The 25,192-nt window shown below is 52.0% G+C and overlaps 2 protein-coding genes across 3 annotated transcripts in view; one reads left to right on the top strand and one right to left on the bottom strand.

Annotated features, from left to right (window-relative positions):
• LOC144151330 (procathepsin L-like) overlaps positions 1-25,192 on the top strand; it is a 217,570-nt gene that overhangs the window by 140,155 nt on the left and 52,223 nt on the right. The window lies entirely within an intron of this gene.
• Positions 122-9,290, bottom strand: LOC144152721 (uncharacterized). 2 transcript variants are annotated; one of them, XM_077684129.1, is made up of 2 exons: positions 9,222-9,290; positions 122-7,836 (listed from the first exon to the last, which is right to left on the bottom strand). In XM_077684129.1, exon 2 carries the CDS (start codon positions 7,808-7,810, stop codon positions 6,179-6,181), a length of 1,632 nt encoding a protein of 543 aa, XP_077540255.1. In that variant the 5' UTR covers positions 7,811-7,836; positions 9,222-9,290; the 3' UTR covers positions 122-6,178. The 2 variants fall into 2 exon arrangements, with proteins under 2 accessions (XP_077540255.1, XP_077540254.1); XM_077684128.1 differs by lacking the exon at positions 9,222-9,290 and adding an exon at positions 8,379-9,205.

Here is a 25,192-nt window from a genome sequence, read left to right as displayed (position 1 = left end):
CCGTTAAATTTTTTGTGGCTATAGAGACTGCAGCATACTAAACTCACTTGAGAATCGAGAGCCAATCAACATATGCCCCCTCATGTGTGATAGATAAAACAAGGAACACTTGCACCCATGCTTACTTTGACGCTTTATTTTCGAAGTGACACTATGTTACACTGAGCATATTCTAACCCGGTACACTTTCACTCTCTTCCTAAAACAACCTTTCTTTCACAAGGACAGTCCGTACAGCACTTTGAACCACCCGAGCACAAATTGCAAGGAAGCGTAAGGCAAAATAGGTCAAACATCGTGAAGGCATGTTGAATAGCCCAGGAAAGTATCACGAAGAAAACTTTGATCGTTACTTGTTTTTCACAATAAATTTAACAACAAAAAGAAACAATTTGGGAAGCTTACGCTCAATGATATGTCACATCTCACGTCCCTGAAATAGATATAAAGAGACATGCAAGCAACATATATGGGGGAAAAAAATTACCCTCTTCTTGCATATTTCTTCCGCAAAAGTACACACAACACGTCGAGATCACTAAAATTAAACAATAGAACAATGCCATTTCAACCAACAAGTTCACTGAAGCAATCACAACTTTATAGAGGGGAAAAAAAGTCAACGCATGGTATATCTGACCAAAAATTCAAATGCATCAACAACCCCTTTTTGCTGAGTCATTCAAAAAGTCCACAACCAATGAAAGCTTTCTTGAGCACAACGCGTCAGCGCATACCTTGCTACGTATAAAACCAAAGCATACAAGTAAGCGCATTGTCACAAATAAATGGTTATCGAAATTTATTTATCCATTTTACCACTCAATGCCACGTACACTCCTCTTGTCTGCTCGTTTCATTAAGTGGTACACACTTTGTGATCCAAAATACCAGTGAATGGCAATCTGAAAACATAAATGCAATAAAGACCCACAAAAAATTGAAATTTCATCAACCGAACATCGAGCGCAGTGAGCAGACGACCCCAGACACTAAAAAGTGCGATACCAAACATGTGCCGTACATCGGTACTCTAGAGAAATGCAGCCGAACACTTGGTGGCACGGCTCATTGGACGTTTTCAACGGTGGCCGGTTAACGACCTGAGGTAGCTATAGATATTTCCCATCTTAAAGAACACTGACTATTTACAGAGAACTCACAATGACTCCCAAGTCATTGAAGCCGTCACCAAAGGAAATGCATTGCACACGCACAAAATAATTCTGCACAACTTCCGTTGCCCTTTGCACTACAGTGAAATGCAGTGAAAGATAAAAAAGAGAGAGTCGCATAGAGGTTTTGTGTGCAGACTTTTAAGCTATATGCATAGTGCCTGGCCAAGTCCAAAATAACCCTTACCCAGCTCAACAAAACAATTGGTTTTGTTATATTCTAGATTTAGAACCTTTAATTGAGGGCGATTTTTAGGGACTGCATAAATTTACCACTTTTTCAGTCTGAGTTCAGACCCTAACAAATGTTGCATCGTACATTCAAATAGATCCCTAAATACATTGCCCTAAACATTAATTGAAAACTAGGCACAAGAAAAAAAAACTTGAAGTTTGAGTACTTATAGGCGCGAAGATGTCTCCAACACGGGAGAAATTTGAGCTGGTTGGTACATCTTCAAAGACAGCAGAAACGGCACAATGGATGTTACAAGTAAGGACAACAGGACCAGCACATCATCCTGTTATCCTTTGTTGTCCTTCAGTGTGCTGTTTCTGCTGTCTTTGTAAATACGTCACTCATTCATGACACAATTCAAGATTTTTCTAGCTCTTACTCGTGATCAAAGTCCCAGAATTGCAACAATGACTTTGCACAACCACTGGCTCAATTCCCAATGAGGAGCTGAGAACAGGCTGCAAACGATAAAAGTGTTTTACGGCAAGCACTTCCGTAATTTGCTTAGATACTTCAGCAAATGAGATCTCCACAAAATTTAGCTGCCCAGCGCAAAAGGCATCGTAATAAACACACCAATACAGCGTTTTATTGAAGCGACATCACGAAATCACCTCTCAAATTTCACACGGCCCACAACCCCGTGACTTAGCAAGGGCTAAGGATACACACAACAAAAGTAATACATACGTAACGCAGACGTTGCACTCTCCGCAATATAATACCCAACTGCAGCAATGCCCATCTTCTTTACAAGCTCAGTACAATGCTTGCCGAAAAGCATCACACCGTCTAGGCGGCGGTCATAGCAACAACACAACACACAGCACGTACACGCAGAAAAACCGCCTCGTCAAGAAAACGAACAAACAAAAAAGGCGAGCGTGACAACCACCAATGCCGAGATAGTCTAGACTGATGACACTACACAGTCAGACTGAGCTGCTCGCTACAGAGACGACAATGATCAGCTGAGGTAGCAGAAGACTTTGGGCGCCAGCTTCGGGACGCACGACAGATTTAAATGCAGCCTGTCGCGACGCCGTTTGAGGCGTCGATCGCTATTTACACTGTGTACATTTCGTGAGACGTCTGAAACAGCATTTTTACACCCCCGCACCCACACTATGGGATAATGCGGCTATTGGATACAGGAGAGCACTCTCTTTCGCTCTCTTTCTCTTTGCCTCAACGGCTGCATAGTGGTTTTACCAAGAAACAACGGGTCATGTGTAGCACAGCTCACAGTTTGGAGAGCGCCGGTTCCGTAAGGGATAAATTGTAGCCTCCTGTCACGGGTATCGATCACCTGGTAGCGACACGGAACTAAGACGGCAAGAAGCAATGAATTCCAAAGCAGGATTAGCTAAAAGGAACAGTTTCAAACAAACTACTACATCTTCCTCTGTTCACACTCAACAAAGCAAGAAGAATCCCACAAAAAATACCTCGTGGCAGCCCATGCCACCCGAGAACGGTACCTTGTCAAAAGAGAGAGATAAACAGCGAAGCATTTTGTTGCCAACAGAAAGCTACACTAACAACCGGTTTATCAGCAAGCCCAGTAAATCGATTCTGAACGTTGAACAAATAAACCTACGATGAGTTACCGATACGTCAAGAACCTTCACGCAAACAAGAGGTTCAAACGCAAAAGTAATGCACAACCTGCAACACGTTGTAACCATCACAGGGTGCAGGTTGTCACACACTACGAAACAAACACACACTTACAAAAGCAAAAAAATGTAAAGTGAAACCCTGTTTTTACGTCGGGAGCACGGCAGGTCATAACAAAGCTTAGTGAGTAACTTCGCCCCTGCACATGGCCTGAGGCAGGATGAAGGAAAAATCACAATTACCAAAGCAAAACTCAAACTCTGTACATACACGAGTCCCCTCAGAGAACTCGCAAAAAAGAAATGGGAACACTCACAAATTAAAAAGTGTCACGCACATCTTTTGTACCAGGAACAGTTCAAATGCAACCAGCTAAGTTGAGGCTTAGCAACAGCTGTGATGCTGACGTTTACAAAGTCACACTCATAATAAATGAGACCAGGCAAAAGGCAGCTTTCTGAAGAAGAATTTCACTCCACCAGCATACGCAAAATAAGACTTGATTAGAAAGTTGAATGACTAAACTCAGCCCCAAGTAACTGTTCATCTGCTGCTATTACAGTAAAACGAGCCAATAGCCAGATCGGAATTCTTTCAAGCATTCATCTACTGGTAGCTTTGTATTAGCGGTCCAATGCTACAGAAAAACTCAAGCATAAGAACTAGCCTGTGTCAAAATTGGCAGTGAGGTGCCAAGGCGTGAGGTGCCAAGCTCCAAGTCCTAATAAACACGCTCTTAGTCCGCATTTCACAAAATTTCAAAATTTTCACTGCAGCACCATGCAAGATGGCCCTCTCCTGGTACGAGGTGCATGAACAATAAACAAGTCATGAAGACGTACATATTTTGATGCAGTCTGTCCGCGCCATTGTGAACCCATCCCATGATCAGTGTTTTGTGCTGCTTTACTTCGAAAGCATGAGTATTTTAACAAGCCAACAAAACGGACGTGAAGTGATGCAACATCACTGTAACAAATGCAAAAAAAAATGTTTCCCCAAAATGAGCTAGGCTGTCCACTGAGCGGCAGAGTAGATTTAGGCTTCGCCCAACAAGCAACAGAATTGTACAAACCGTACATAATCCTGCGTGCAAGTTACTCCTTGAGCCACAAACCTCACGCTTTGCACATCAGGAGGTTAAATAAGAGCATGAAACAACAAACTTGCAGTTCTAAAAAATTGTCATCGAACGGACAAAAAAAAAAAAGAGGTCACAGGGCGTGTCACAACAAGTGAGAAATAAAAATGACCAGGTGCCTTGCACATTTCCTCAGGTACAAAGAAAAAAAAGATGAATCGCCAGGCCACCTTTCACTCGGAGGAGTAAATGCCACGTGCGCATCCCACCACATGAACGTGACAACACACGCAAGGCATGTGGGCCCTCTCCCCCATACCATCGGGTTCGCTCATGGAAGCACCGCAGGTCTCGCTGCGAACACCCCGGCTGCTAGCCCGCTCAAAATGCTCCTCGAGTGCTGCCTGAACGGCTGATCATGTTGCGCCAGGTATTTTATGTTAATCTGTTTTGCTATCACTGGACGAGGTGCCGAAACAGGGCAGAGTGCCTGTGCGGATCTGCAAGATTTCTGTGAAGGTGAAAAGAAAATTGGCGCAGCTTGCACTGGTGGTGCAAGGGTGGAGAAACAGCAGAGCTGGTGGCCCCTTTCCCTTCGTCGGAGACCCGGCTGTTGCACATCACATGAATTTCCGAATTTGCCGCTGAAAGTTCTTAATGACTGGCAGGCTCGGACCGTTTTGTCAGTAGGTTTTCACATCTCTTCCAAAGTGGACCGCGGCGCTAGAACCCGCGGCCACCGGCTTCGCAAACGTTGCGTCTGTAGCGCGAACTCAGTGTCTGTGCTCCCCACTTCAGGCGCGAATGCATGTGAACTGGCAAGAACAACAGCAGGCAAGAGATCACGTCACGAATGCTGGGCAGAATGCTCTCGAAGGTTGAGCTAGCCGACGCTAGGCAATCCTTACGAGGTGCATTCATATCCGCACTCAGTATTTTTTTCCTTTTTTTTGAGCTCCTCATGTGGTGCAAGCCCATGCGCAAGCATAGCTCCTCATAAGGCGCATGCTCACGTGAGCTTGGTATTTTTTCTTGGTATTTTTTTCTGGTAACACTCGACAGTGGAACTAAAAGCTTAACCAGCTCTGCTGTTAAAAATAAAATACAGCCATTGCCTATAATCAGGATGCGAATCCGGGCTATTTTAGGACTGGAAGCGTTTCTAGAGTACTTGTCCAATAATTTTAGCTCTCTGTACACTTAGGCAAGGCTTCTCCTTCATGAGAAGCCCATGACGATCCTGTTTGTCAATCCTGCTCCTCATGTTAAAAGGGAGCATTATTGATTGATTGATTGTAGGGTTTAACGCGCCGACGCAACGCAGGCGATGAGGCGCGCCGTAGTGGAGGGCTCCGGATTAATTTTGACCACCTGGGGATCTTTAACGTGCGCCGAAATCTCGTACACACGGGCGTTTTTGCTTTTCGCCTCCATCAGAAAAGCGGCCGCCGCGGCCGGGAATCGAACCCGCGACCTCGTGCTCAGCAGCGCAACGCCTTAGCCACTGAGCCACCGCGGCGGGAGCATTATGATTCACCCGTCTCATCATGAGAAGCGGGATCTTTGTTACATTTGGATTGTGATCCCATTGTGATCAGGATTGTAACAATGATGACAACGTCTGTAATACAGGTACCAACAAATTTTTTTTGCATACACCCCCATCTTTTGGTAAAGTTGCCAAATTGCATCCTATTGAGAAATATGACACTGAATATTCGAAACCACCGCCCCGGTGGTTTCGATTTGTTTATCATATTGGAAATTCGTTTTGCATTGTTTGTCAGAAGAGAGCTGAAGAGTTTGTCTACCTTCACCGAGAATTCGTCTCAACCAAGTTTGTCATACTGGGAGTGTACCGCGCCTTTACTTTACGTCCTGACGTATGAAACCCCATCCCCTACGCACGAGTCCCCTAGACACACGAGAGAGCATTGTGAGCCAGTCAGAGCCAGGGCGCTGGCCGCAAGGTCCCCGTACAGCCTGCACACTGCTGCTCGGCCCTCTATCGCGGTAACCCCTACTGCACTGGGTGGGAGAGATCCTGTGCCGCGCCACTGCCGGTTAGAGGCCGACATGGTTGCGCATGTGGCAGTTGAGGGCGTTCTTGAGGGAGAAGCGCATGCCGCACAGCTGGCAGCGGTGGGGCTTCTCGCCCGTGTGCGTGCGCATGTGGCAGTTCTTGTTGGACAGGTCGGAGAAGCGCTTGAGGCACACCTCGCACTGGTACGGCTTCTCGCCCGTGTGGATGCGCACGTGGCGCCGCAGAGTGGATGAGCACGAGAAGTCCTTCTTGCAGTAGTCGCAGCAGTGCAGCCGCGCGCGCCCGTGCGACTTCTTGTGGCTTCGCAGCTCCGTCACCGAGGGCAGCACCTTCTGGCAGATGTTGCACTGGTGGATGCGGGGGCTGGCGTGGATCACCAGGTGGCGCCGCAGCTTGTACGGCTGCGAGAACCCCTTCTGGCACACCGGGCACCGGTGGGCGGCCGACGCGTGGCCGGACGGCTCGTCCGGAGACTCGGCCGACTCCGGCTCGTTCGCGGGCCCAATACTATCCGGGGTCGTGCGCAAGGGGTTGTGGAAGGAGGAGGCGTGAAATGCAGAAATCGAGGCGGCGGGCAGGTCCTTGGGGACCAGGGGCGGCTCGGGTTCTGGAGGAGGCCTCACGGAAGTGGCCTCCTGTCGACGGTGGACGAGCAGGTGGGCGCGGAGGTAGCGGGCCTGCAGGAAGGTCTTGTGGCAGATGTCACACTGGTGCGGCTTCTCCTCGAGGTGCTGCAGCCGGTGGAGCTTGAGCGAGCCCTTGCGCGTGAAGCTCTTGCTGCACACGTCGCAGTTGTGCAGCCGGCGGCCCGTGTGGACGTACATGTGGGCCGTCAGGTGGCTCACCTTGGCGAACTGCCAGCCGCACACCCGGCAAACGTAGAGGCCCGCCTCGGTCATCACCAGGGCCTCCTCGTCGCCGTCGTGGCCGTTGGGGGACGAGCGAAGCACGGGTGACGACAGGACGCTCGCGCCGTTCTGGTAAGGCATCGGCGGGTTCAGGTGCGGGTACATGTAGAACTTGAAGTAGCTGTCCAGGAGCGAGGGGCAACCGGGTGTCAAGAGGTTGCCGAACGGGGTCGGCTGCATCGGCGGTTGCCGGAGGAGACCAAGAGTCCTGTCCTGGCCGGCCAGCCTGTTGAGGCCGTTGCCCGTTTTTTGCTCGAGAGAGCACTCCCGAGATTCCTTGCCCATCTGAGTGATGGGACCCTTCATCTTGAGGTCCAGGGGCATGTCGTTTTCGTCCTGGTACCGCGACGTCCGCCTGCTGTTTGCGGCGGTCTTCCGGAAGAACATGTAGAAGAGGTGCCTGCCTTCCTTGTGGGTCTTAGAGTGGTGCTTGAGGGCCTGCTTCCAGACGAACCCCTCGCCGCAGAAGGAGCACCGGTGGATGCTCTTGAGCATGTGGTACACCTGGTGCCTAAGGTACTCGGAGAAGTGGTCGAGGGCCATGGTGCAGCGGCCGCAGTGGTACGGCGGGTCCTTGCGGTGTTCCGCCATGTGCTCGAGTAGCGTCTCGGGCAAGGCATAACGGCGGCCGCAGTGCTCGCAGCAGTACGGCTTCACGCCGGTGTGGATGAGCAAATGTCGGTAGAGTATGCCACGTGACCGTGTCTCGTAAGGGCACAGGGGGCAGACGTATTGCAAGGTCATTCTGGCTGCCTCAGGTGCAGCTGCCTCTGCGTCGAAACGAGGAAGAAAAATGGAGGGGAAAATGACAAATGTGCATAACCTCGGGCGAGTCTCAATTAAAAAGTGCTATTCAAACTTGCTTCCATGTCAGCTTGCTCCAATATCGCTCGAATTAACAAACTTTTGTTCGTTTTTTAGGCTGATTTATGGAACAGCTATAATATAAAAGGGTCCGCAATACATGGCTAGCCATAACACGCGCATTCGTGGCACGGCGACTGACGACAGTGAAAATTATTGCAAAAGTCCGACCTGTCGGTGGCGAAAGAAGTCGCATTTTTCTGTTATATTTCGTCTTGTTCGCGTATAATATAATCTACAGTAGATCGCAATCACATTTTGTGGTCGCAGAACCACCTCCGATACCAAACTTGAGCAAAACGAAAAATATAATTCCCGCAGCACTGCTAAAGCAAGCTCCGATATTCCAACCGCGCAAGCGGTACAAAACGTTTACCTTCGCCGCGCGGGACTGCAATGCCCTTTCATTTCAAACTCTTACCGCACACAAACTGATCGTAACACTCACCTGACCAAAGTCGGACGGTTTAACTTCTAATCACAGACGCACGGAAGCAAGTTACGCGTCATCGGATATCATATAGCACCTCCAACGCTTCGTTTCCACACGTAAAACCGACACATCACGCCAGTAATCAAGTTTCACGAAGCAAAGATTGCCGTTAGTGCATGCGAAACCACGCGATCGGGAACCCGTGGTGCACGTAACTACAGCGAGCGCCGCATTCTTCACGCCAGCGACAGGCGCGGCGGTCCAACGCAGGCGCAAAATGGACATTCGCACCTGAGCCCCCCGTTCAGCATGACTGATTTTCGAGGCGTAGTGCTTCTACCGAGCACGACGAAGCACGGCACACGAAACGAAACCAAGTCCGAAACCGAACGATACTGCGAACGTGCATTAATAACAGCGCGAATGCGACGCTTTAAACGTCGATATTAATTTAGATCGCTAATGACTGACCACACCAACTGACCACAGGGTCCATCCCGAGGCGTCGCGCGATGTTATCGCGACGCTAACGAAAGCGCTCGCACGCGCCCGCCGCCAGCGCGCGTTCAAAAATGATGCGCCAGATCTATGTTTTCATAGCGATATACGACCGCATGCGATCCGAAAACACAAATTTTGCCGAGAACAAAGAGGGTCTTTTTTTAGCCTGAAAATTTTTTTTACGCCTACAGCCGTGCCTGCGAGTCAAATATCGGGCACGGCGAGCAGCTCCGACCGCAAGCGTCACGTACAACCCATGCCATCCACACAAACAACGAGCGCATGCCGTGCATCTGTTTCAAGCTCTCTAATATCAATACAACGAAATGCGAATCTCATCTACTTATGTACACTTACGAGTCAAAAATATATTGCTTGCTGCGATGACGATTGGACTGATGACATTCTATTCAGTCGCGGCAGCGGCATTCAGTTGGTCTCGTTCAAAAACGCTCTTCCTGAACCTACGTAACTTTTAAACAGTGTAATAGCGCCTACGAACGTTATTCATATCATCAAATGAAATCAGAAGCTTTAAATAATGGTCAAAGTGTTGTTAAGTGCAGTTACGAAACTGTGGCTCTCCGGGACCATATAATAATCGATTTTCTGCATGTATTATTTTCAACGCTTGTACCTTGCTGTTTTGTTGTTTATGAGCGCCTTTTTGAGAGCGTTAAAGGTAGTGATACAACACCAGCTACCGTTAGAAAAGTTTAGGGTAACGCGCACGGCAGAGCACTGGTAACGGGATTGTAAGCGCGCTATGCGAAGCGTTGCGCAGTTTGATGCAGATTACTCTGGTTCGATGTAGTCGAAGTGATTGCAAGTACTTGAAACAAGCAGCGCGAAGTGCAGGTTTTCCTCCTGGTTTTCCCAGCAGGAGCGCTGCTGCCACTAAGTCCGCGCTCCCGGGGCCGTCTTGAGCAGCCAACGGGCGGTGCGGGCGGTTCGAGCAGTAACCTCAAATAGGACTTGCCGTCGTAGGCAGTTCGCGGGCAGTCCAAAACTCAATAAACGGGCCGTAACAACGGAAACTCCCTTTTACTCTTTCCAACCGCGTGTTGCTGCCAGTGGCGTACGCAGGATTTTTTGCATCGAAGGGGCCTAGTGTCCACATAAAAAACGGAGAAAATAATAACAAACAAGAATTACCGAACTTCAAACGAACAAAATTAGTAAATAATATTAAAAAAACACACGAAGCCGAAAACCAAAAATGGCAAATGGTTGATCCAGCCTTGAAAGTCACCCCTGTGCAAACATTTTTGGGGTGTGGGGGCGGCCCCTCGCCCCCTTCCACCCCCTGCGTACTCCAGTGGCTGCCACTCTGTATACAGATTCCGGAAAAAAAAAAAAACAGAACGATGGTGGCTCGGAAGGGCCTCACATGAGCTTCGTGAGGGGGGGGGGGAAACAACATCTTTACTCGCCGGCTAAAAGGTCACGGTGGCTCTCACTCCCTCGCTAGGAGGGGGGTGCCGGCCGCGACTGCTGGCGTGTGATCGCCGCCAGCGCAAACTGCGCGGCGGCTTTCTGTGTGTCCTTGTCCGTCTCTCGCACCGCACGCGCGAGATGGGGCGGTAGTATATTCGTTCCCGCTTCCGCGTCGTTGCAATCCCACATCATGTGGGTCATGGTCGCCCTCGCGGCCCCGCACACCACACACTGGTCCGTTATGTATCGTTCGGGCGTGACATGCACGGCCCACACCGGGGTCCACGTCGCTCCCACTTGGAGTTGTCGGAGGAGCGCCGCCTCCTGCCGGGTGAGGTCCGGGTGCGGCGCAGGATAGCGTTTACGTTGCTCCCTGTGCCATTCCAGGACCCCTCCATACGTTGTAATCGGGGCGGGCTCCTGTTCTTCCACCCCCTCGTCTTCTGCGTTGTCGTTGTCGTCTCTGGCGTCGTTGTTTTCTTTGGCCGCACGAGGTGACGCGGCGCGCCGGCCGACGGGGCGTCCGGTTAGCGCCCTCGCCGCCCTGTCCGCGTCCTCGTTGCGGTTGCGAACGGGTCCCACGCTGCCCATGTGGGCCGGGAACCATCGCAAGGTTATCGGCATCCGCGAGTCCAGGGCTCCGCACACCCTCACTGCGTTCACACACACTTGGTTCCTTGCGAAATTGGCGATTGCCTCCCTCGAGTCACTTAGCACCGTCGTGCATCCTCTGGCGGTTGCCGCCAGCGCTATGGCCGTTTCCTCCGCCTCCGTGGCCGTCTCGACACGCACGCTGCACGCCGCGACGACTCTGCCGGTGGTTGCTTGCACGACCGCCGCCGTGTAGGCATGTCGGCGGTTGTCGGGGTATCGGGCCACGTCGACGTACATGGCGCCGGCGTCGTCATCGTACGTCTCTGCCAGGGTGCGAGCCCTGGCCAGGCGACGCTCATGGTTCTCTGTTGGATCCATGTGCCGTGGGATCGGTGCGACGCGGATGCTGTCGCGGGCCTCGCGCGCCAGCGGCAGCCGCCTCTTGCTCTCCCGCAGCCTCGTTTCGTGTCCTACCGCGACAAGGATGGCCCTGCCCGTGCGCGTCGTTTCCAGTCTGGCTATCTGCGCCGTTGCTTGCGCCTCTATGATCTCGCTCAGCGTGTTGTGCAAGCCTAAGTCGAGCATGTTCTGTGTATTTGTGTGGGTGTATAAGCCCAGCGCAGCTTTGTATGCCCGGCGTATGAGAGCGTCGAGCTTATTGCGTTCGGCCGTGGTCCAGTTGTGAAAGGCGGCCACGTACGCCAGGTGGCTTATGACGAACGACTGGACCAGCCTCAGCGTGCTGCGTTCCTTCATGCCGGCGTGCCTGTTGGCAATCTTCTTGACGAGGCCGAGTGCTCGGCTTGCTTTGATTTGCAGTAGCTTGACGGTGTGAGCGTTGCGTCGGTGTTCGTGGATGTGTAGTCCGAGGACTCTGATGGTCTCTACCTCGGGTATGGCCGACCCGTCGCCCGTGCGCACTTGGATGTTTGCCGCCTTCCCGTTCTTGGGGCTTCGCGGGGCCTTCAGGATTAGTAGTTCCGACTTGGCGGGGGAGCATTGCAGCCCCGTTCCCTCGAGCTGGTCTTCGACCGCTTTCACCGCGCACTGGAGCGAGTCTTCGATCTCTCCGTCGCTGCCGCCCGGCACCCAGATGGTGATGTCGTCGGCGTAGATTGTGTGGTTGACGTTGGGGGCGCTGCCGAGGCGTTCCGCAACCCCGATCATCACCAGGTTGAACAGCGTCGGAGAGATCACCGCTCCTTGCGGCGTGCCCACGCTGCCCAACGTTTTCGTTGGTAGTTCTAAGTCTCCGGCCACGATGGTCGTTGTGCGTGCCGTGAGAAAGTCTCTAATGTAGGCAAACGTCCTCCTTCCCATGTTGAGGCGGGACACCTGCCGTAGTATGGCGTCGTGGCGAACGTTATCGAAGGCGCCTTTTAGGTCCAGGCCCAGGACGGCGGCGTTGTCGACGGATCTCTTATTATCAATAATATCGTGCTTGAGAAGCAGCATGGCGTCTTGCGTGCTGAGGCCCGCACGGAAGCCGAGCATCGTGTTGGGATAGTGCTCGCCGTCCTCGAGATACCTTTGCCATCGGTTAAGTAGTACATGCTCCAGCACCTTGCCCACACACGACGTGAGCGAGATGGGACGCAGGTTCTCGATGTCTGGCGGCTTGCCCGGCTTGGGTATTAGGACCGTGCGAGCCTCCTTCCACTTGGGGGGTAGGGTGCCGCTCCGCCAGCACGCGTTGTAGAACGTCGTGAGCGCGGTGATGGCCTCGTCGCTCAGGTTTCGTAGTTCCTTGTTGGACACGCCGTCCGGGCCGGCCGCCGACTTGCCGTTGAGCTTTTGCAGGACCGCACGCACCTCCCACTCTTCGATGTCGGCGTCGAGCGCCTCGTTGGGCTCGCCCTCGTAGTCCGGTAGCGGAGTCGGCGGCGTGGCCGGCAGGTACTTAGCGTCCAGTCTGCGCCGCACCTCGTCGTCCCCTAGCTCCCTGCGAGCCTTGAGGAGGGTGCGGGCCAGGACGTGCTGCTGCTCCCCTTTGGTCTTACTCTCGTCGAGGAGGTGGCGCAGCAGCTTCCAAGTCCTACTCTTGTGTAACTGTCCGTCGGCCTCTTGGCATACGGCGTGCCAACGTTGGCGGTTGAGCGCTGCGCAGTGCTTTTCGATTTCCTTGTTAAGGAGCGCCACGCGCTTGCGAAGCGTTCGGTTGCGCTTCTGAGTTCGCCATCGGTGTTTCAACGAGTCGCGCGCCTCGATGAGGTGCGCGAGCCGGCTGTCTACCTCGTTGACTTCGTCCTCGGCTTCGAGCTCGGTGGTGGCCCTCTTTGCTTCCCGGCGGATCGCCTCCGTCCACCTCTCTATGTCGTCTATGACGCTGGGTACGTTCGCAAGGTTGGTCCGGAATGCGTTCCAGTCTGTGTGCTTGTGTGTGCGTTTGGGGCTCGCCCTGCCTTTTAACGGAACGGTTAGCTCGAGGAGACAGTGGTCGCTGCCGAGCGTCTCGGTGGTGTTTCTCCACTTCACCTTCGCGTTGTTACTGAAGGCGAGGTCCGGGTTGGTGTCCCGGTGCACCGACGTCGGGGCGTGTCTGGTCGGGATGGAAACGTCGTTGACGAGGTGGTAGCCGGCCGCTTGCGTTTCCGTCAGCAGACTCTTTCCTTTTGCCGTGTCGTGGCCGTAGCCCCATTCCGTGTGCGGCGCGTTAAAGTCGCCGCAGAGCAGCGTCGTGTGGTCTTCGGCAAGCCGCTTGAGCTTCCCCACGATTGTTCCATATCGTTGTTGCGCGTACCGGGGTTTCGCGTATGCGTTGGTGACGTAGACGTGCTCCTTCTTGCTGCCGCGGCCTACCACCAGCTCCACGGTTAGGTGCTCGACGTTCGCGGTGTGCGCGAGCGTATGCTCCAGGCTTGTTATGCCTTTCTTGACGAACGTGCAGACCCCGCCGCTCACTCGGGCTCCGCGTTCCGGGCCCTTGGGGTGTGCTAGGGCGTAGGTGCGGTACCCCGGCAGTGTCGGGGCGTGTTCGCTGTGAGTCTCTTGCAGCAAGATCACGTCCGGTCGGCGTTCCGCTTGCGTTACGTATTGCGCGAGCGTCGCCTTCCTCCCTCGCAGGCCGTTGATGTTCCACTGCCATACGAGGAGGTCGTGTTGTTTCGGTTGCGTCGTCGTCGTCGTCATTACGGGGACGGTCTGGGTGACGGTGTTGTTGAGCGCGATCGCGACGTGAGCTTCTTGCACAGGGCCGCTAACATGTTCTCTATCTTGTCGGACCGGGCTTTGAAGCTCGACAGCATCTCCGCCTGGGCCGCTTCCACTGCCGATAGCCGGGTGTTGAGCGTATCAAACTGTCTATTGGTGGCGTCTTGGTAGCTTTGGAGCTCTTCCCTCGTTACATACTGTTGCCGCGCGTCGTCTCGCGCCTTCGACTTGAGCGCGCGCCTCCTCTTGACGGGCTCGTTCTCGGCTTCCATGTCGTCGTGCATTTCCTCGACGTTTGCGCCTTCGTTTGCGGAAGGGTCGTCGTCTTGTGCGTCCTCGACCGGTTCGAGTGGTATCCTCACGCGCGAGCGGGCGGCCGTCGGTGGCGTCGTCCTCCCCGGAGAGGATGTCGGGGTGCTCGTCTCCGGCGACGATGACGGTTGCCATTTCTCGAACACTTTCTCGAGCTTGCGGCACAGCTCCGCGATGGTATCCTCTTGGCGTTCCATTTGGGCCCTTAGTAATGCGTTTTCACGCCTTACACTTTGTATCTCTCTTTCGAGCGCGGAATCGCGTCCGAGGCCGTTGTTGCCATCGATGGTATCCTCTTGGCGTTCCATTTGGGCCCTTAGTAATGCGTTTTCACGCCTTACACTTTGTATCTCTCTTTCGAGCGCGGAATCGCGTCCGAGGCCGTTGTTGCCATCGCGGGTCGGCTTGCCCATTGTTCCCGCTCCCGATGTCATCGCCGCCCACGTCACTTCGGTTGGCGGGTGCAGTTGCACTCTCCTATTTTCCATTGTTCCGCTCGCTCGCGTTGACGCGGACATTGGCGTAGCTGCTGACGTCGTTGCCTTAAAGTTTCCGTCCCTCTGGCCCCGCGGTGTCACGAAGGGGGCGTTCCCGCTTTGCAGCTCTGGAAAGTTCTCCGCCGTTTTGCGCGGGGGGGCTTGCTTTTGTTGCTTTACTGCTTCTTTCTGTCGTTGCGCGCGCTCCCCGCGACGCTGCGCCACCACGTGGGGAAGCTTGAAACGGTTCGTGCAGCCCGTGGCGCCCGTTGCGTGAGCCCCGTCGCAGAGTTTGCAATGGGGTCTGCACGTGGCCTCGTGGTTCGGCTCTGGCTCGCGCTTCCCACACGCCAGGCATACCCTGGTCTTCGGGTTGGGGCATACGTCCGCGCGGTGTCCTAGCTTGCCGCAGCAACGGCAGAACTCGTGGTGTTGGCGATATAGGCTACATTTGACTATCATAGCGCCGTACTTGACGGAGTTGGGCACCTTGCTGCCATCGAAGGCCACTATCACTGTGGAGGTGTTACCTATCCTGTGCGCCTCGAGCGCTAGTGGGTTGGCCGCATTGACAATGTTGGCTTGTAAGTCCTGATACGATTCGGACGTATCTATCCCTCTGATAATGCCCTTTACAGTGCCGTCGGGGGCCGATACGTACGCGAACGTTTCGTACTCGGCGTTGCCTATCTGGAGTTGCTTTATCTGTACGTACCTCTTAGCTCTGTCGTCGCTGGGTGTACTGACTATAATGACGTTCTGTGTGGCGTTTGTGCAAATGGTGTCCTGACTCGACTCTTGCATGGTGGTCCCCGCGGCCTTAAAGATGGCCAACATTAGGCGCTTGGCCTCCGTGCGAGCTACGTTGAGTCCGCCTCTCGGGCGGAGGATAATTTTGGTTTCGCCGCGCGGTAGCTGCACGGGTAGGCGCGCTGCCTTGCTCAGTCGCGTGGTAACTTTCCTAGCGAAGCTAGAACTACTCTGATGCTGCTTTGAGGCTGCGGGAGAGGCAGAAGCCGGCTCACCCACTTTCGGTGCGGTGCGTCGGCGTAGTCTCCTTCCCGCGACGATCCAGCCCTCGTCTCCGTCGTCGTCAACGCCCTCCTCGGTGTGGCGCGGTGGCAAACTTTCGTTGGGGGCCGACATTTCGGCGTCGTAGATTTCCTCGTCGTCGTGGTCTCCTTGCGAAAAATCAGTTCGCGAGGAGTCACGAGCACTGTGGTCGTAGGGGGCTGGCGCCGGTGATCGAGGGACGGTCACATTCTGGGTCGGTGGCGGCGAAGACGTGGTCAATGGGGGCAGCGTGGTGATGACTGGTGTTGTAGACGCAGAAGGCTGTAGCGACGCCGGCTGCAAGTCCAGCACAGGGGGCCGCAGTAGCGCCGGCGGCGCCGACATGATAGCTGCGAGGCCTAAGGCAGCAGTGGCGGTGATGGGGCTAAACAGCCCCGCGGATCAATGAAACTGGGGAAATCGGGTATTAAAATGAAGCGGGGCGCTTAGCAAGCAGCGGGGTATCACTAAAAGAAGGTGGGTGGTAGCGAACACGGTTTAAAAGCCGTTGAAGAAGGAGCCGATCCGTAACCATACAGGCAGGCTCTTCTTCGTCCATGAGCTTCGTGAAAAGCGCTTTCCCCAACGTAAATGCGGCAAGTACACCTTAAACTTGTGTGCGAGAGCGGAGAACCGGTCCCGGTACGGTACCCGGTAGGCGACCGGCGCTACTGCGCGTGCGCAAAGGTGAAAAAACTGGTTGTGCGCATGCGCAGGCGTACCGGGTAACGTACCCGGTTCGGTTCTCCGCTCTGCTATAACTTTAAAAAAATTTACCACACGAACCTCTTGGCAATCCGCTTAGAGGAACTAACACAAGTTTAGGCACCCTTAGAGACATAGAATAATGCTTGGAGGCCCTCATTAAGCCATTTGATTCTTGGCGACAGGCAAAATGCCTAAATTATTCAGAATGATTCTCCTCTCCACAACGAAAAAAGTTTACATCACATGCAAGGACACCCGGAGGTTTAAGGGGAGGGCTCAAGACAGGAGCCGACAAAGAAGCACGCGAACTCACATACCGTGCTCCTTGCGACCACGACAAGCGCACTTCCCTACCTGAAAAATATGCAGAAGGTCCCCTCACCCTACGCCTGGGAAGGCGATCAGTACCCGTTCCACACTGGGATGTCAACATTGAAGAATCGCAAACTTTGCGCGGGATACAAACCAACACAGGTATTCACAAATCTATATGGACGAAGGTGTTTGTTAGAAAACACCCGGCATTGACTGGAAACTGTGCTAAATACGGGGAAACCCCCACCATATTTTACGCAACCTCTCAATGTCCAAGGCAGTAACGCAGCCAGGATTTTGTTTTAGGGGGGGGGCACTCGACCAAAGGATGGGAGGGAGGAGGTAGGAAGGCAAGTCTTGTTGCGCGCTATTTTTCAAACGAAGCTTGAAATAACTGGCTTAACCACGTGAGCTTAGTGGTGGTGGTGGTGGCGGAGGCGGCGGCGGCGGCGGCCTGCATTCTTGTTCGCATGTCTATGGGTGATGCTACAGATTGGAAACCTACAAATGGAAGAGCGGAAGCTGGGCAGCATCGGCACTCCGCAAGGCGCAGTCATCTCGCCATTTCTCTTCAACCTGGTGATGATTGGAGTCGCCGAACGCGTTAACCAGCTCCCTCAAGTCAAGTACACCATCTATGCGGACGACATTACCCTCTGGGTCCCCGGGGGTAGTGACGGCCACATTGAATCCACACTAAGAGGCAATCGACAACATCGAATACTGCCTGAAAGACACGGGACTACGATGCTCTCCGCAGAAATCGGAGTTGCTGATACTACCACCGCCCGGGCGCCTCCGCAAGCGAGCAGCGGAGGACGCCAAAAAGATCACGCTGCGCACGGGGGACGGCACAGTCATACCCCACGTGAAAAGCATCAGAGTGCTCGGCATGCACATCGAAGCCAGCCGCAGCAATACAACCGCAATCGACCGCATGGTCACCAAGATGGGGATCGCAACGCGTCTCATCAAACGAATATCTACGCGCAGACAGGGAATGCGAGAAGCTAACCTGCTGCGCCTCTTGCAATCATTTGTCATGAGCCACGTTACATACGTTGGTGCGTTCCACTACTGGAAACAACAGGAGAAGGATAGGATCAATGCGGCCATCCGCAAATCCTACAAGGCAGCACTGGGGTTGCTCAACAGCACGAGTAACCAGGCCCTTGCCGAACTGGGGGTACACAACACCCTGGACGAGGTGAGTGAAGCCCAGCGGGTCTCCCAGCTCGAACGCCTCGGTTCCACCAAGACCGGCAGGGCCATCCTCCAGAGGTTGGGCCTCAACCCACCTCAAGTTGACCAACATCAAGATAGGATTCGTTCCCATAGAGGACGACATCATTCGCGAGATAAAGGTGCTCCCCTTGCCGCGGAACGTCCACCCGGACAGGAACGCGGAGAGGAGAGCGGCGCGAGCCCGAGCGCTCGCCGAGGCACACAACAGTGACGAGGGGGCAGTATACGTGGATGCAGCCAAGCACCGCGACCGCCCCAACACATATGTGGTGGTGGTCGTACGAGCCACCACCGGGGAACTAATGAACGCCTGCAGCATCAAGGCCCGAACGGCCGCGCAGGCAGAGGAGGCTGCCATAGCCCTAGCGCTAGCGAGCAGCCCCACAATCACCACGGTGCTCAGCGACTCGAGGACCGCAGTAGCAAGCTACGCCAGGAACGCCGTGTGCGGTGCTGCAGCGAGCCTGCTCCCCGAGCGCAAGGAGACTACAACGCACATCCGCTGGTTCCCTGCACACGTGGGGGGCATTGCGGGTGGCACCGTCAACCGCAACGAGGAGGCGGACGCCATCGCACGCGAGCTCGCGCACCGTGCGGTGCCCCCCTGCCCATCGTCTGCGGCGGAGATCATGGAGCCCCTGACCAACTACGGGGACATCCTTCACTGGCATCGTGCGGGAAGACGCGCCCTGCCCCCACCTCACCCGAGGCTCAAGAGGGGTGAAGCTGTCCTCCTCCGTCAACTACAGACTGGATCCGTGCTGACTCCAGCGCTCGCGCGCCACGTGTGCCCTGGAACTTAAGAAAGTGCAGTGTGCAGTGTGTGCGCGTTGGTGACTGCAGACCTGGCCCACATCATGTGGGGATGTGAAAGACACAGTGCAGTGGGGAGCCCAAAAGAGCTACCACCGGACATTATAGGACTCGTGAGCTCGCCCGAATACGAGCGGCAACTGCTGGCAGTCCAGCGGCTCGAGGCTGCTCTGGCCCGGCAAAGGCGAAAAGGAACCCTCCTTCGGGAGGGGACTCGCCGAGCCTGAACCGGTGCCCAGGCATAGCTTCGGGGTCTGCTTAGTACATAGACAGGGGGTGGCGAAGACCTGCGTGGCCTGACCCACCTCCCCTCCGGAAATTTTCAATAAATGTCATTTTCTCTCTCTCTCTCTATGGGTAGGTCACGCGGGTGATAAGTCTGGCCGAAGAGCAGGCGGTTACAGGGGCACACGCTCGTGAGCGTAATCGCGAGCGTGCTCGTGAGCCTAGCTAATCGTGCGTGAGCGTGCTCGTGAGCGGCGAGCGGACCCCGAAGTTTGTCAGGTGGAAGTGGAGGCCAACAAGCGATGAAGGCCTCAGTTGACGTTGTGCATTGCGTGTTTACCATCGAGATTCACGTGTTTTACATTTTCTTTCAGGGAAGGGGCGAATAATTTTTTCGATTCATACACCTAACAAGTGTAGTCAAACTCGATTTGAAGGTTATCGCATGATCATCGACCGGCCAAGCGTGGGCCTATCGGTTCGTTTGGGAACCATGAAAATCAGAACTCCGCACCCTTCTCTCCCTCGTTTGCTGCTCCATGCTACAACAATGGCCCCCAAAACCGACTTGCCACCCTTTCTGTTTTGAGCTTTACCTTCGTAGTGATCAAGCACAGACTTGGTTGACTTTTATCTGCGCCGACGATAACGCTGATGTCAGGGAAAATCTGCTAAATCTGGAGCGATCGCCTGCTTCATTTGAACGAGTTGCGCTCCCGCGATAATCTTGAAGTCGCACTCGGGCGTACTCGATCGTATAATAGGGCAGTGAAGCAAGCAAACGTGCGTATTCGTCCTTAACTAATCGCATTTTTGTTATTTTTCTGTGCTCATAAAGTCACTAACTAGTACACCCATGCAGCGGAGCACTGTTGAGTGTTGACGTTGTTGCACGTTTCTTAAATTTTCATCTATTTATAGCTGTTTAGTCGAACAGCCTTGATTTCAGGAAAACTGCGCTTAGGCAAATTCAGAATAAAGATTCTGACCCATACGGCAGCCAAGGAATCATCGGAATGACGCCAAAAAAAAGACAAAGGTCCGCAATAAAGAGAATTGTACAGTGTATTTTTGTTCATGTGGAGTCAATATAAGATGGTCAGAAAGCAATGCTTTTCATACAGCAGAACTCATTGAACTGCAGTAGTCAATGAAAGGCCATGCATGTCGACAGGAAAATAAACATATCGAGGATTGGTAGCTAGTTGAATCAACAAAATACATGATCTGTCATGTTATATACTTCGTACTATACTGACAAAATATAACGTTTAAATTCAGACCACGTGCATGTATGTCCGTATAAGTCTTTTCTTTTTTACCGTTTCGCGGCCGTGCTGTTCCGCCAGGGAAACAGCAAGACCACCTTGATCGGCTCGCGGTAGGTTCTCGGAGCAGCTCGGCGCATTTGGGCGAAATGCAGCAGAAGCTATGCGGAGCCGGGCGACATCCGCGCGTCGCCCGGCTGTATATGTTTACATGTACAGCATCTGGAGCGGCCACAGAAATCAGACGCATGGTTTGGTCTTGTTTTCAGTTTTGCATGAACGAGAATATTTTTAAAACGCCCGCGTGTACGAGATTTCGGCGCACGTTAAAGATCCCCAGGTGGTCGTACTTAATCCGGAGCCCTCGGGCCACTACGGCGCGCCTCATCGCCTGCGTTGCGTCGGCGCGTTAAACCCTACAATCAATCAACCATCGAGAATGTCCTTAAAACTCCAGGTTCCGCGCCTGCAGGTGACTGCAGGCAGTTCTTCAGGCGACTTGAACCGCACGCAAACCTGGCATGGGGGGGGGGGGGGGGGGCATGGGCCAGCAGCGCCCCCCCCCCCCCCCCTTCCGGCTACGCCCGTGTTTCAGGGCAGAATAGCTCCAACAATACATATTCCGTACCGAAACATGGGAGGCACTCCTGACCAACGCTACTAGAATAAACTCTCCTGACCAGCTCGTCACCTCAAGATCAGCGTCAGTTGATTGAGAGGGGCAAGGGAAGGGGGTACTACATCAGGGGCCCTGGGCTTCGGGTTGCCCCGTGAACTGCCTACCATCTGTTTTCCCACTTTCCAAAACTACACTATTTCTTACTCATTCAAATTCTTTCAAATTCAAAGATTCTTTCAAATTCAAATTCTTACTCATTCAAATTTCTTACGACGCCGCCCCAATAATGACGCGATTAAGGTATCACGAGTAGCAGTTGAGAAGATTTACAAGTGCGGCTCACTATGGACGCCTCACAGACGAAGCTTCATAGCGAACGGAATGTCTCCGACGTTGGTTTCGTGTCCAGTCTTCGTAAGCCACCACCACGGCGGGCCAATGTTCGTCGCGGATCGCCTTCAGCTCCTCGCATTCCCAAACGATGTGATGCACGTTAGGGCCTCTTCTATGGCTATATATGCATGCGCCCCACGCAGTGCGATGAAATGTCCTCTACCTCCACGATACAAAGATGGAAGTGATGCAAGTTCAGCTATTTGTTACTACAGCAAAATTATTAGTAATTATTAGTACACAATACCACCAGGGGGGTCGACCACAATAAATCAGTGCGCGCATATAAAGCCTCTGACGCCTGTGCGCGTCAGAGGCTACAGAAAAGGAGCTGGCAAAGTCAATTCGTTATCGAGGAGTGACAATGACGGCGTGCGGCTGCAGGAGTCAACAGCATACACAGGCTTCGCATACCCTGCCTTATCGCATACGCTCGGTTCCAAAACTTGTTCCCACGTTGTGGCCCTCGTGCATGCTGTATGCTGTCAGTGACGTCCGTGCTGCTTTAGTGGTAAACACTAAACACACACGTGTTTTGTGTACACAGGATAACCTCATTTTCAGTTAACTCAGTCGCAGTAGTGTCTTCGGTGGCCGACTGTATAATTGAAGTGTATACGCGGTGTAGCGTAATCGCACACCCGGTGTAATATAATGACATAATATTAATGGATGAGTTGTATGCCTGCGTTTCCTGGTAAACAAAGCTAAAAATAAATATTTTGGTCCACCCCGTACCTCCCTCTCCGGTCCACGTTCCAATCTACCTCTTTTAAAAGGAGTACACTAGACAAACACTGGAAGGGAGAGATCGATTGGAATTACGCACGAAACGGTATTGTTTCAGCATTACTCAACTTCAAAAATGTTTACCCACCCGAGGAAGAAATCCCCCTTAACAGAATTTCATAATATAAAAGTAATAAATCTCTCTACCAAGCTCATTATGCCCGAATTATTTTGGAGCATAACGTGCTGGTCGCAAGTAGAATCGATTTCTCTCAAAAAGTGCGTTTTCTTTTTGGGCCTATAAAATAGACATTTTCCCGACCTTACAGCATTTTTAATAAGACAACAACAAGCTGGAGAGCGAAACTTCTGGCAATGATGAGGGCTACAAAAGTATTTGTTAAAGATATAGTCGTTATTGTAATTTCGCGATTTTCTTCAATTTCGAACAAGAAAACGAAATTACATCATCGTGGAAATAAAGCAAAGAACAATGCTGTATCAATATAAACTGCATAAAAATCTGCGTGGAGTGTGAGCAAGAAACCTAAAATTGTTTGTTAACTGTCAAACGGTATTTATAGTTTAATTACTTTTTCGATATTATTTCGGCGTCATCTTCTCAATGTTTTCAGGGTTCGTTATTTGCACGGCTTCTACGCATCGGCCATCATCAACTTTGCGTGCATCTGCCCACGAACCAACACATCCCGCTACTTCAGCTGCCATAAAACGCCCCACCTTTGCAAGCCTTACACCCCCAGTGAAGCGCCAGCGTACTAAAAAAAAATGCCATCCCTTCATAAAGAAAGTCGAAAGAAGCGCGAAAGCTATAGATAGGTGCGTCTAACCTTCGCTGAAAGTGCGCCCAATCGATCGCCAAACCTTCAATGTTTGGCGATCGATTGGGCGCCCCTAACCATGTCAAATTACTAGCTTATCAATATCTGGTAAGGACGGAGTTAGAATACGCATCAGCCCTTTGGAACCCACATCGAGCATATCTCATCAATCAACTCAAGTCGCTTCAAAATCGAGTCACACGATTTATTCACTCCAAGTACTCTTACGACGCCAGCATATCGGCACTGAAAACAGAATCTGGCCTATCATTGCTTGCATCTCGTCGCCGCATTTCTAGTCTTTGCCTTTTTCACAAGTTTTTTTACAGCTCACTCGGCAGGCCACCATACATTCTCCCTCCGGCACGCATCTCCCATCGCACCGGTCACCCGCAACAACTTGCGCGTCCGCGTACGCGCACCGTCACATTTTTATCCTCATTCTTTTTTCGTGCAGCAATGGACTGGAACGGCCTTTCTAATGAAATAACCGCCATAACCTGTCCTTCCACCTTTTTGAACACCGTAACAAATTACCTTGCATTGTAATAAAATATGGCTTTCACGTTTTCGTGTATGTACCCACCCCTCATGTAATACCCCTTCAATGGGGTCTTTAAGGAAATAAAAGGAAATGAAATGAAGAACGAACCCATGCGACGATTTCTCGCGCACTAAGTAAACGCATCTACGAACCATCTAAGCGTATATCGATACGTGTTTTATGAGACGAAGGTATACTATCGAACTCCTCCTTCATGATCGGGTGCGTGTATTGCCTTATCTAGAACCGTTCCTTTTTCGCCATTTTCAAGCAATTGCTTTGGCTCAATAGAAGTCCGGTTTCGCGCACGCGTCGTGTGTCCAGAGATATTGTCAGAGCTTTTCTGTCGGCGTACCCGTCTCTGAGAAAATGCATTAGGTTTCTGACAGAACGCCATCGGTCCCATTTTAAAAATCCTTCGCTTTAAATAAAACGGTAAAAAAGGCTCCGACATCACTTCGTCTACACCAACCAGAAAAGCGAAATCAACACGGGATGTATCCTTCTCATTCTTTAAGCTTGAAATGGTTCAGGCATCTTCTGGACTGCGTTACGCAATAGCAGCTACATCGCCCTGTCGCCTGCGCTCACAGCTAGGGCAGTTCGATGATGAAATGGTCGCTTCCGGGACGCCGAAATTTAGAAGGTCTCATTTATTCCGCTCATACAATATTGCCAATAGAATATTTTTACCAATTTCGTCTCGCCTGTACGTATCGGACATGTATTCGTACGCGAAATAAGCAGTTCACAAATTTATTTAATCTTGTCGAACGCCATTATGAATACAATACTCGAGAACAATACCCATGGATTCAACGTTTTTGTCGCACATCCTACGGACATAGGCGTGCGCAGGGCAGGGGGGAGCGGCCGCCCCCCCTAATCATCTGAAGGAGGGCGCCAAATTGGCTCATATTTTGCCAATGTAACACATTAAAGTGAAAATTTCTGCTCAGAAATATTTTGTATGTGTTGGAATTCCATCGCATTGAAATAAAAATTTTATAACCGTCCCTCTTTGCACTGCGTTCGGACCGCTAGGCCTTCAGTGGGAAGAGGTCGGGAGTTGCTGTAAGGGGGGAGGGGCACAGCGGTAAGACTTTGCCCCCCCCCCTAATCGACAACTCTGCGCACGCCTATGCCTAGGGATTGCAGTTATCTTATAATATTGCGCTGCTTCTAAATAACCTTTCGTCATTGGATATTGATATTTCCACGCTGTCGACTCGTTCGCTACTTACGCATTTTCTTTCTATTTACTTATCTCAGAATAGGTAATGCACTGTATTTTCTTGTTGGAGTTTTGTTGTACTTTTTCCTTGTTATTTGTCTTCCTAAGCCTCTTCAATTTATATTCAACGAAACGTGTGAAGTGATGATACATTATGTGTGTTAAATGCTCATGATTTACTACCTAACATATATGCTGACCTAATTTTTTGAGCTATGGTAAACATACTTTTCTCCTTTATTATATTTTGTAATTATACATATGTATGTGTATATACATGTATAGATGTGGATACGTATATGTATGCGTGTTTGTATTGCATTGCCCATAGTTTCTTCGAAAATCTCTTATCTTCCATTTGTATTACTTCA

The sequence above is a fragment of the Haemaphysalis longicornis genome, unplaced genomic scaffold (genome assembly GCF_048455015.1).
Source record: "Haemaphysalis longicornis isolate Haplotype H1 unplaced genomic scaffold, Haemaphysalis longicornis Haplotype H1 scaffold_9, whole genome shotgun sequence".
NCBI classification, from domain to species: Eukaryota; Metazoa; Arthropoda; class Arachnida; order Ixodida; family Ixodidae; genus Haemaphysalis; species Haemaphysalis longicornis.
This window is presented reverse-complemented; position numbering and strand designations above follow the sequence as displayed.